Raw genomic sequence first — 12546 nt, 5'->3', positions numbered from 1 at the left:
TTTGGTGGCATATCCAACCCCAGTGGTGGCTTTGGTGGCATATCCAACCCCAGTGGTGGCTTTGGTGGCATATCCAACCCCAGTGGTGGCTTTGGGGGCAGAAATAGCATTACCTTTGGGAGTGTACCCAACACCTCTGCCAACTTCAGCAGTGCACCGAGCATTAGCTTTGGTGACACACCTAACACTAGCACCAGTTTCAGTGGCGGAGCCAGCAGTAGCTTCACTGGCACACCCAGTACTAGTGCCCCTTTCTGTAACACAGCAAGCATTAGCTTTGGTGGTGCACCCAGTAGTAGTGCCCCTTTCTGTAGCACACCAAGCATTAGCTTTGGTGGTGCACCCAGCACTAGCACCAGCTTTAGCACAGCGAGCATTAGCTTTGGTGGTGCACCCAGCACTAGCACCAGCTTTAGCACAGCAAGCATTAGCTTTGGTGGTGCACCTAGCACTAGCACCAGTTTCAGCAGCACACCCAGCATTAGCTTTGGTGGTGCACCCAGCATTAATAGTAGTAGTGGTGGATCCAGCGTTAGCTTTGGTGGTGCTCCTACCACCAGTACCAGTTTCAGTGGTGGAAACAGTATTAGTTTTGGTGGTGCACCTTGTACCAGTGCCAGTATTAGTGGTGGAGCCATCTCTGGCTTTGGAAACACACTTAGCAGTATCAGCCCTGGCTTTAGTGCACTCAGCACAAGCACCAGCTTCAGCAGTGCACCAACTACAAGCACTGTGTTCAGTGGTGCAGTTAGTACCACCACTGGCTTTGGAGGCACACTTAGCACCAGTGTCTGCTTTGGTAATTCTCCCTACTCTGGCGCTGGCTTTGGAGGCACACTCAGTACCAGTATCTCCTTTGGTGGTTCGCCTAGCACCAATACTGGTTTTGGTGGTACACTCAGCACCAGTGTTTCCTTTGGTGCTTCTTCTAGCACCAGCTCTGACTTTGGTGGCACACTAAGCACTAGTGTCAGCTTTGGTGGCTCTTCCGGTGCCAATGCTGGCTTTGGCGGTACACTCAACAGCAGTACCAGCTTTGGCGGTGCCATCAGCACCAACACTGGCTTTGGCAGTGCACTCAATAACAGTGCCAGCTTTGGTGGTGCCATAAGTACCAGCTTTAGTGGTGTACTCAATAGCAGTGCCAGCTTTGGTGGTGCCATCAACACCAGTGCTGGCTTCGGCAGTACACTCAACAGCAGTGCCAGCTTTGGCAGTGCACTCAGCACCAGTGCTAGCTTTGGTGGTGTACTCAATGGCAGTGCTGGCTTTGGTGGTGCCTTGAACACCAATGCCACCTTTGGTGGGGTACTCAATGGCAGTGCTGGCTTTGGTGGTGCCATGAACACCAATGCCACCTTTGGTGGTGCACTGAATAGTAATGCCGGCTTTGGCGGTGCCATCAGTACAAGTACCAACTTTGGTGGTGCACTGAATAACAGTGCTGGCTTTGGCGGTGCCATGAACACTAGTGCCACCTTTGGTGGTGCACTGAATAACAGTGCTGGCTTTGGCGGTGCCATGAACACTAGTGCCAGCTTTGGTGGTGCACTGAATAACAGTGCTGGCTTTGGTGGTGCCATCAGTACGAATGCCACCTTTGGTGGTGCACTGAATAACAGTGCTGGCTTTGGTGGTGCCATCAGTACGAGTGCCAACTTCGGTGGTACACTGAATAACAGTGCTAGCTTTGGCGGTGCCATCAACACCAGTGCCAGCTTTGGTGGTGTACTGAATAACAGTGCTGGCTTTGGCGGTGCCATCAACACCAGTGCCAACTTTGGTGGTGCACTGACTAACAGTGCTGGCTTTGGCGGTGCCATCAGTACGAGTGCCAGCTTTGGTGGTGCACTGACTAACAGTGCTGGCTTTGGCGGGGCCATCAGTACGAGTGCCAGCTTTGGTGGTACACTGAATAACAGTGCTGGCTTTGGCGGTGCCATCAGCACCAATGCCAGCTTTGGTGGAGCAATCAGCACCAGCCCTGACTTTGGTGGTGCATTCAGTACCAGTGTTGGCTTTGGTGGCACACTTAATACCACTGACTTTGGTAGTACCCATAGCAACAGTATTAGCTTTGGCAGTGCTCCCACTACCAGCGTTAGCTTTGGTGGGTCTCATAGCACTAACCTCTGTTTCGGTGGAGCACCCAGCACCAGTCTCTGTTTTGGCAGTGCATCTAACACCAACCTATGCTTTGGAGGCTCTAACAGCACCAACTGCTTTAGTGGTGCTACCAATGCCAATTTCAGTGAGGGGCACAGCATCAGTTTTGGGAATGGGCTAAGTACCAGTGCTGGATTTGGAAATGGGTTGGGCACCAGTGCTGGCTTTGGCAGCAGCCTAGGTACCAACACTGGCTTTGGTGGAAGCTTAGGCCCCAGCGCTAGCTTCAATGGTGGCCTGGGCACTAGCACTGGCTTTGGCGGTGGATTAGGCACCAGCACAGATTTCGGTGGTGGACTAAATCATAATGCTGACTTCAATGGAGGACTGGGTAACAGTGCTGGCTTCAATGGTGGACTAAACACTAACACTGATTTTGGTGGTGAACTGGGCACTAGCGCTGGCTTTGGTGATGGACTGGGCAGCAGCACTAGCTTTGGTGCAGGACTGGTCACTAGTGATGGCTTTGCTGGTAACCTGGGCACCAATACTGGTTTTGGTGGCACACTTGGCACTGGTGCAGGCTTTAGTGTAAGCCTCAACACTGGCAATGGCTTTGGCAATGGGCCTAATGCCAGCTTCGACAGAGGACTGAATACCATCATTGGCTTTGGCAGTGGTTCCAACACCAGCAATGGCTTTACTGGTGAACCCAACACTGGCTCCAGCTTCAGTAATGGACCAAGTTCTATTGTTGGCTTTAGTGGTGGACCAAGCACTGGTGCTGGCTTCTGCAGTGGACCAAGCACTGGTGGCTTCGGTGGTGGACCAAGTACAGGACCTGGCTTCGGTGGACCAAGTACAGGACCTGGCTTCGGTGGACCAAGCACTGGAGGTGGCTTCGGAGGACCAAATACTGGAGGTGGCTTCGGAGGACCAAATACTGGAGGTGGCTTCGGAGGACCAAGCACTGGAGGTGGCTTTGGAGGACCAAGCACTGGAGGTGGCTTCGGAGGACCAAGCACTGCAGCTGGCTTTGGTAGTGGACTGAGCACCAATGCTGGATTCGGCAGTGGACCGAGCACCAGCACTGGCTTTGGTGGTGGACTGAATACCAGTGCTGGATTCAGTGGTGGACCGCCAAGCACCGGTACTGGCTTTGGTGGTGGAGCCTCTAGCCATGGTGGCTGTGGCTTCCCTTACGGCTAGTGAAGATTCAGGTAACTGCAATATTCCTATAGCCAGAATCCATGGGGTTAGCTATAATACCTGGGAGATACTAGAGGAAACCCTAAGCTAGGAGGGGCCAAATGAGAGGATGAAGACAAGAAAGGAAATAGGAGGAAATGGGCCATGTGCTAATGTGTCTGGGTATTCGGCTTTGTTTTTCAGGCTTGTTCCCCGTTTACAGATAACGCTAACTGCAACAATACTTCCCATGGAGCCAATGTGCAGCTTTGGAATTGTTGTCCACGCAGCAGCCTGAGCACTATTACCCATCAGCTGAGTGAAACACTGAAAAATCTGCTGTCCCTGCTTTGTGTTTGCTTCCTGTGTTGTTGTCATATTTTGGTATCAGAGTTACATTAAATTTGCCAAAGGAACCTGAGTTTATTCTGTCCTTTAATGTGACTGCATGTGATGTTTTGGGTTCATAGAACAGCTAGGGTTCAACTTAACTTTTTGGGAACCATGGGGCTCCAGCTAAAAGACAGGCATTTCTCAGAGTCAGAGAGCTCTGGGAAAGTGTTCTCTGGTAGGCCAAGGGATAATAGCTTAAGCAAAGATATGGAAGGGGGAAGCCTAAGGTACAGGGCAAATAGAAAGTAAACTCACATTAATTTGGGGTAGTTGTGTAAGAATATAGGGATAAGAAGGGAAGAAACTAGGAATTAACTTGGGAGCAAGAGGGTATTTTCTTGGGATAGGAAAGAAAACATAGTATGGAGTGTAGGGCCTAGATCAATTGAGAGACTGGGGATTTGTATGGAAGATAAGTATGAGATGGAGCTAGAGAGATGGCTCCATGGTTAAGAGCACTGACAGCTCTTCCAAAGGTCCTGAGTGGCTCACAGCCATCTGTAATGGGATCTGATGCCCTTTTCTGTGTGTCTGAAGACAGCTACAGTGTACTCCTAAGAAAGAAAGAAAGAAAGAAAGAAAGAAAGAAAGAAAGAAAGAAAGAAAGAAAGAAAGTAAGTGTGAGATGGTGGAAAGGGTAACCCTGACTTTGAACAGGATCGGGGGAGCTATAGAAGTGGATAAACAAACCTGTTTCAAGCAATGATCTATAACCCTAGTAGGTTCCAAGGGTGTAGAAAGTTATGGTTGATTCAAGGCTTGGATATTCCTGAGTGGCTGTGATGAAAGGACTAGGCAACAAAGGCAGCAAGGTTATGAGTCTGTTTATCACAGGGATGCAAGTACCTGACCATTAGTGGTTAGAGGAAGGACATTGGCTGAAGAAGTAGGTCCAAGTTGGTGAGGGATGGAAGAACATTGAGAAATTAATGAACTAGGAGACAATGGATGGTTCAAAATGAACATACTGATGAACAAGGACGGATACTGTTCATCACGAAAATAGGACATGAATGTCTATGGTGTGGAGGCATGCTGCTAAGTCTTAAGGCTAATATAGTTTTATGGACTGGGATGAATGGGAAGGTTTCAGTCAATAAGTTAGCCCAGAGAGAGGATGCCATAAATGATATCAATCATTTGAAATTGAGAGAGTCAAATCCCAGGGAGGGATGGTGTTGATGGCATCATTAATATAAGTAATGAAATTACTCAGAATGGTAGCAAGAGTTGGAGGAGACCAAAGCTCTTAGCCCAAGTACTGGATTCTTTTCGGAGTATAATGGTGAACACACCCTGACCCTGTGCACCTTGATTGCCAATGGACAAAACCAACAGGAACTCACATGGGTCTATCTTTTCTATCTTTGAGGGTGCTACCCAAGGATTCTTCCATCTCAGATGTCCCCACCCATTCTTCACCAGCAGCACCAGAATTGGGTTAGAATCAAGATCTTGAGAACAATGAAAGAAGAAATAACCGTTTCCTGTCCTACAGGCAGGAATAAATGTCTTTATTCATCAGAGAATATTTAAAAAGAACTTTATCCACAACTAGGTAGGCTTAGTTATGGCTAGGAATTGAGACCTGTTTGGGAGCTGCTATGAACTTATTCTCTGGAGGTAGGGCACACTCAGGCCAAAGCCAGAGTCTGCTTAAGGAGAACAAGGCCAGCAGTTCCTACAGGAGGAAGGTAGTGAGAACAGAGACAATCTGATCACTTGAAAAGGGCTCAGTAATGGGCAGGGACAGTGTCCAGGGCTTCCTCAGGTTCACGGGTGATGTCCACATTCTAAGAAGAGAGTCCAGGGTTAGTAGGAAGCGTCGAGTCCCAGTCCCTGCCCTGCCTCGTCCTTATTTCTGGGTATCTCTCCTCTTTCAGCAGGGCATAGGTCTTGACCCTCTTCTTAGGCATGGTTGGGGAATCAGCCTGAGTCCTGTTTGGTAGGGGTTGTCACAGATCTGAATCTCTATAGGCCTAGTCTGTGGTTCTTGCCATTTTTGAGTACTGGTTAATTTGAAACACCTGGGATGTCTGAGGCTGGAGACAGCCTTTCAATGTAGAAGACTATTTTCAGTGTATACTTTGTTAACAGCCATATTTGGTACAGAGGACCCCACCTACCTCAGGCTTGTCCCGGTGTGTGTTCACAGCCTCCACATTCAGGTAGATGGACTCCACTCTGCAGCCTTAGAAAAGAACAACTCATATGTCCATAAACACTGAGGATAAGCCCAGGTCTTCCTTATGTTCCCCTTTCCCATTATCACTGTCCACACCCAGTTCCATACTCTCCAGAGCAGTCATTCTCAACCTATGGGTCACAACCCTTTGGGGATTGCATAGCAGATATGCTATATATCAGATATTCACATTCTGAACCATAACAGCAAAATTACAGTTATGAAGTAGCAATGAAAATACTGTTATGGTTGGGGGTCACCACAACATGAGGAACTGTATTAAAGGGTGCCAGCATTAAGAGGGTTGAGAACCACTGCTCTAGACTGTATCTCCCCTGAAGGCAAGGGAGTTGAGAAAAGCTATAGGATGTGTGGCAAAGAACCAGGCCCCAAAGCCCTGAAGGCAACAGTTATCTCCCCAGCTCTCTATAGGCTCAGCTTCAGTTGCTCATTTGTACATGGGGAAATGAGAGAAGGTGATCTCTGTGACCTCCCCCAACTCTTGTGACTTATGAGACAGTGATCTAATCTATGTATGACTGACAGCACTATGGATCCTCTGAGCCATCCTAGGTAGAAGAGGCCTGGGCTGCAGTTCTGGGTACTCAAGCCCAGGCAAGGTTTACTCAGAGGACAATTAGAGCAATACCAGGGGTGTGATTACCAGGAAGTTCTACCTGAAGAAGAAGGGCCTAAGGCTGGCAGAGGAGCTCCACTGTTCAATGGTAGACCATTGAGCACCATTATGTAAAGTATCCTACCACAGGTTTTGGGAGGTCCTTTTTTCCTGTTCATACCCTGGACTTCATTTGACTCTATCCTTTCACTCCTTAGGAATCTTTCATAGTTAACTAATGCCTCAATGGAGTCTGAATTGCCCAGAATTTTCTTTGAGCTCTTCCTTCAATATTACCTCAACCTATAATTTTCCTTAGGTCTCTGTTGGGGACACTTCTGCCTCAACACAAATAGAACAATGTACCGTACTCAGGGCCAAGGCAGGGACAGAAAGAGCCAGGCTCCAGATTTTCATGCTAGCCTAGTTCTTCCTTGTTATCCTACTGTCACCAGTACCAACTTTACCAGGACATCCTGCCAGCTACCTAGGGAACATCATCCAGGAGCCTTTAGAGCAAATTATAGGCACACTGGAGGCATACTTGTGGTTTCTATTGCTTTTCCTTAGTACTTACCATAAGCCACAGGTGTGAGTTTGAGCACTGTATGCAGAGGACACTTGAGATAGGGCAGCTCATCTGGAAGGAAGGCAGAAGCAACCATGAGAGATATAGTACTGGGCAGAGGACCACATTCAGGATTGCTAGGTGCTCCTACTTCTACCTCTGCTTCCTACTTGGGCCCCAGCTCAGATTTACACCTGGTATTCTATTCAGTGGGTATTTGTGAGGGCAAAAGAGAGCAACCTAGCGGCCTGGGAACAGGGGCAAGACAGCTTAGGAAAGGTAGACAGAATGTAAGTCTCAAAAGATGTCTAGGTACACACTAAGGGGTTTCAACTCTTTAGTCTGAAAATCAGCAGGAAATGAAGGCAAGTTTCCCTCCTGCCCCATGCCAACTTTCCACACATGCCCTATGACCCACACTCCACAAGGGTTCAAAATTCTGAAACTTTCCTATGTGCCACTTCCATGGCAGAGGCTCATTGTGTGTGTTTCACTGGTTTTCTGTTATTGACGATTATGTAGAAAGTGACTCTGAACATTAATGTACAATTTCCTGTCTAGACCAGTGTTTCTACTTGCCAGACACACTAAGAGGAGGGGTGATCTGCCTCATTTCATAGATAAGGAAATGAGCTTTAACAGGAAACATACCATGGCTAAGAAGTGGCAGTCTGGGGCCTCCAAGGTCCCCAGGGTACTCTGAAGACAATATGTGTGAGTTTGCTACTGTAGTCTCTAGCTGCCACCACAGAGGAATTCGGAGTACTCGGGGTGCACACCTATGTCCACTTCACCAGTCTCCAGGCTGCAATGCATATCCTTACCTTACCTTTTTTGCCCCATAGGTTAATTGTAGGACTGAAGACATGTCAGCATCCTGCCTCCTGATAGATTGGAGGGGGGGGGGGGGGAGGGTGCATTTTCCTGGGAATTCATTCTTTTCCTCCTCACTGCCAACCATCAGAATGAAGCTCTGGGCTAATGACTTGTGTGTGTGTGTGTGTGTGTGTGTGTGTGTGTGTATGTACGTGTGCGTGTACGTGTGTGACTTTCCATGTGAAGAAACAGATTTAGAGAACAGAAGGAACATATCTAAAGTCTCTGACCCAGCTCTGTCATGGTCTCTTCTCTCTCTGGTCCTCAGTGTCCCTATTTTACAGAACAAGATTAGATTCGATCCAATCTGAAGGTATCCTAGCCCTGTGGTTCTGTGGGTATATATATATTCTAATTCACATAAGTCTTCTGGGCTTTCTTCCATTAATCTCCTGAATACTGAGGATAAAGTCATTTGCCTAGCCCTGTGTAACCTTGCTCCCAGGGAAGTTGTGAGCAGCTAGAATGGTCTCTGTGTGAAAGAGGGTAAGAAATGGAGACATAAGGAAGTAACTACAATGTCCCTGTGTATATTTTAGATGGGAAGGCTTCTGATGTACATCTGGTATTCATCTATCCCATGAACCTTGTAAAGTCACTTTGCTGCTCAGAGCCTTGGTTTTCTCATCTGAGGAATTGGAATGGGGCCTATCCCACAATCTTAAAAAAATGCTCTGAAAATCAGAGATACAAACATATCAGAATTCTAAGACTGAAAGGACCACATCACACAGTCCATCACCTATATCAAGTGAGGACACTGGAGACCAGGTAAAGAAATATGACTTTTTCAATGTCAAGTTCTCAAGTTCCCTGGATTCCAGTATTGAATTATTCCATAGTTCATGTATTCTTTATTTTGAAATTAGTATAACAGAATTGACTCATTAGTATTTAACATGGTTTCCAAACACCTTCAAAATATCCTAGAAATGCCACACTTCAGCATCCACATTAGAAATTAACTGTTGTATGAAAGTTGTGCCAGGCCACCTAAGAAGTATATATAGTCTTTGTATATATGCATATAGCAGTATATGAAGTCTATGCATACATATGTATGGCAGCATATGTAGTCTGTATATGTATATATGGCTATATGTAAGTTTATATTTATACATATGGAAATATATGAAATCTTAGTATGTGTATTCACACACACACACACACACACACACACACACACACACAACGTTGTGGATGGGCCTGCTGCTGTTTGTATGTTGATGCTAATTTCACTTTCCTGGGAGAGGCTACAGACAAGGAGTGAGTCACATACTCAGGTGACTTCTTGTGAACCAATCCCCTAATGAATAAAGGAGCTAATCACTGGGCAAGTAAGCAGGACTTCCGGGTTGGAGAGAGGAAGAAAGGAACCAGGAGAGAGTTAGGTCTTTTTGGATAGGGATAGTGTGAGGACAAGATGTAATATGAGTGTCTCCCGGTTTCAATGGTGGATCCATCAGTATTCAACACCAGAGGATTTAGATTTAGATTTAATAGTGTTGTGTTTTCCTTCACGCAGTGGCTTGTCTGAGATCGAGAGATAAAGGTATGGTGGCAAAGCGTGGGTTTGCCTGAGGTACACTACAGAGGTTGTGGGGTTTTGAAGCAGGGGGCTGGTGTGGTAGCGATCTGCCAGTGGGAAACTAGTGGAAACATTTTGGGAGCTCTGGGCCAGAGAGTCTCCATGAGATAAGAACAGGTTGGCCATTGCTTGCCAGTGCATAGCTGGCCAGCCCACTGGGACAGAGAGTTGCTGGTACAAGTGTGGGAATGAGCTGGTTCATTTTTAATATTTCCCACAACACACACACACACACACACACACACACACACGCACGTGCGCGAGTGCGCGCACATGACAGTATATGAGACCTACATATATATGTATGGCAGCATAGAATAAGTAGTATGTGTATATATAATTGTGTGTATTGTAGTATATAAAGCCTGCATATACATACTTTCATAAATACAGGATCTAGATATATTTGAAAGATAAAATATCACTTAAAAAATTAAATGATAGACATTGCTATCTTGGAGAAATTACTCCTACAACAAGGGTACAGGTCTCACTATCAATCGAGGCCAGTGTGCTTCAGAGATATACTGTATTGAAGTTGTAGCAGACTGTTTATGCTGGCTTTCAATATGCAGATTCTGCAGATTGGCTAAGAGTGATATTAATAATGGCAACATAGCACATATAATACATCATACATTCTAGGCTTTTAACATGTTTATTTCAACTTAACCATTAATTTTCCCTATTTAGTTGAGACAGAAGGTTGATGGGGGATAACAGTATTTACTGAATGTAGCACAGATGTATATAGAACAAGTTTGAACCTAAAAGTCCTTGGTTTAAATATTTTGCTTTTAACCACTATGATATAAACTTCTAATTGCATTTCAAATCATATCCAGCTCTTCTTCCCAAGAACAGAGATGGGGGGAGGGGCTGTTACCTGAACTTTTATCCAGGAAGTATGCTAGGAGGCACCGCATGACAGCCTGGTGACAGATCACCAATACATTTTCTTGTCGTTCTAGCTCCATTATAACTGGCTCAAGACGCTGAACCAGATCCTCATAGGACTAAAACAAGAAAAACAGAAGAAGAAGAGAGAGAGATAATTGGTAAGCAGAGGGGATGAAGCACATTGACCCAGAGAAGAAAACTTGGTTTGGGAGCCAGAATTGTTGACTTAAACAGTATGACTAGGCAAATCACTTGTTTCTCAGGGTTTTAGTTTCTCATCTGTTAAATGAACCAATCAGTAAGTGTGGGGTAAAAGATAACACTATAACCCCCCTCTATAAAATATTTACTAACTATACAACTGGCATTCCTTTTTTATATAATAACATTTTTATTAGATATTTTCTTTATATACATTTTAGTTCCTTATACCCTCCCTCTACCCTGCTCCCCTACCCACCCACTCCCGCTTCTTGGCCCTGGCATTCCCCTGTACTGGGGCATATAAAGTTTGCAAGTCCAATGGGCCTCTCTTTCCAGTGATGGCCGACTAGGCCTTCTTCTGCTATATATGCAGCTAGAGACACGAGCTCTGGGGGCAGGGTACTGGTTAGTTCATATTGTTGTTCCACTTATAGGGTTGCAGACCCCTTCAGCTCCTTGGTACAACTGTCATTTCAAAAATAAGGAAAATCATGATCTTTAGTATTCCAAAATGAAAAGAAAAAAAGAAAGAAAGAAAAAGAGAAAAAAGAAAAGAGAGAGAAAAGAAAAGACTAAGGCAATGTAGATGCCATAACTATGTTGGCACATTTGGCAATCTTATTAGCCAAGAAGTTGGGGTTTTGAAAACCTTATAGAAATAGAAATTAAGCTAGGAGCTGGTACTCAACATAAATCTGCGACTGTCAGAGGACAAATCTCTACACCCTCAGGAAAAGTTTAACATACAAAAAGTCTGTCCAAAGGAAAATGGTGAGGAAATGTATATTAGACTCTCATGGGAAAATATGAAAAGCTTCCCATAACAATTTATTTTAAAAGGCTGATGGTGTGAGGGACATGTAGAAAGCCTAGTATATGAACATCCTCAGAAACAGAAAGAATGAATGAAAGAAAGAGGGAAATAAAGGATTGGAAGGATGCTCAAGACAGGGGAGGAGAAAGGAAAAGAAAAAGAGGACTAAAGAAATGGAGAAGAGAAGTGGAGGGTAGAGTGGGAAGGAGGGGGAAAGAAAAGTAGAGAAAAGAGGAGAGGAGAACAAAGGAGACTAGGAGATGGAGATGAAGTGGATAGGGGGAGGGGGTGATCATGTGGAATAGAGTACTACATAGACACAAACGAGAGAATCTTAAAGGCAACAAAGATAGAAAGACTTTCCACTTAGCGATAGAGCAAAGAAACAATAATGAAGCTGAAAAGTGTCTTAGCCACAGTGGCAACAATAAGACAAGGAGAGACATCGCTTCAGAGTGCTGAGAAAACAACAGTCACCTGAGAGCTCTCTATGCAACCAATTACCATCAAGGTTTGAGGGTGTGGCCACAGAACACTTAGATGAGAGGAAGGGTGAGAGTACTACTGACAGATGGCAAAGTGGAACTTGAGATAGGAGAAGCAAAATGACCAAAGGGTCAGTAAACACTCAGTTAAATGATGTATCAAATGGTAGTAGCAACAACGGCATTAATAGCTTATTTAGGGATTAAGATTGAGGCTACATAAACATATAAAACACTATGTAAGTTAGGAGAGGAAGTTACTAAAGGTAGAAAGAACCTATATTATTTAGGACAACAGCAGAGACGTTGAGTTTGGACCTTGGTAGTCATATATATTAAAATACTAAATGTTCCTGTTCCTATTCTAGATTCCCCTGTATCTCTTCATAACACTATATTTCCTCTTCTTTAGGGATGGGTACAGGAAAGCAAGTAAAGGAGGGAATATGGGGAGGGGCAACTAACATTAAAAGTTTTCTTGAAAAAAACTCACATGTAAACCTACTATTGTAGAAGCTTCTTAAAATACATAGATAAATGAAAGGGATTTAAATGGAGTCACCATACAATAAGGGAGACAATGTCTCAATTAGACATCTTATGTTAGCAAGTAAACGTCCAGT

At 45.1% G+C, this 12546-nt stretch overlaps 2 protein-coding genes across 6 annotated transcripts in view; one reads left to right on the top strand and one right to left on the bottom strand.

Annotated features, from left to right (window-relative positions):
- LOC110287087 (trophinin) overlaps positions 1 to 3702 on the top strand; it is an 11851-nt gene extending 8149 nt beyond the window's left edge. For all 4 annotated transcript variants that reach the window (XM_029473541.1, XM_029473543.1, XM_029473542.1 and 1 more), the window contains exons 13-14: positions 5 to 3326; positions 3499 to 3702. In XM_029473541.1, the coding sequence (XP_029329401.1) occupies positions 5 to 3315 (3311 nt within the window). In that variant the 3' untranslated portion in view covers positions 3316 to 3326; positions 3499 to 3702. The remainder of the gene's footprint in view (positions 1 to 4; positions 3327 to 3498) is intronic.
- A 1462-nt stretch (positions 3703 to 5164) lies between these two features.
- The window catches only part of Pfkfb1 (6-phosphofructo-2-kinase/fructose-2,6-biphosphatase 1), a 43807-nt gene continuing 36425 nt past the window's right edge, over positions 5165 to 12546 (bottom strand). For both annotated transcript variants that reach the window (XM_029473589.1, XM_021153004.2), the window contains exons 11-14: positions 10407 to 10536; positions 7066 to 7128; positions 5814 to 5878; positions 5165 to 5480 (exon numbers count right to left, since the gene is read on the bottom strand). In XM_029473589.1, coding sequence (XP_029329449.1) covers positions 5421 to 5480; positions 5814 to 5878; positions 7066 to 7128; positions 10407 to 10536 — 318 coding nt within the window. In that variant the 3' untranslated portion in view covers positions 5165 to 5420. The remainder of the gene's footprint in view (positions 5481 to 5813; positions 5879 to 7065; positions 7129 to 10406; positions 10537 to 12546) is intronic.

The sequence above is a fragment of the Mus caroli genome, chromosome X, assembly GCF_900094665.2.
Source record: "Mus caroli chromosome X, CAROLI_EIJ_v1.1, whole genome shotgun sequence".
Lineage (NCBI taxonomy): Eukaryota > Metazoa > Chordata > Mammalia > Rodentia > Muridae > Mus > Mus caroli.
This window is presented reverse-complemented; position numbering and strand designations above follow the sequence as displayed.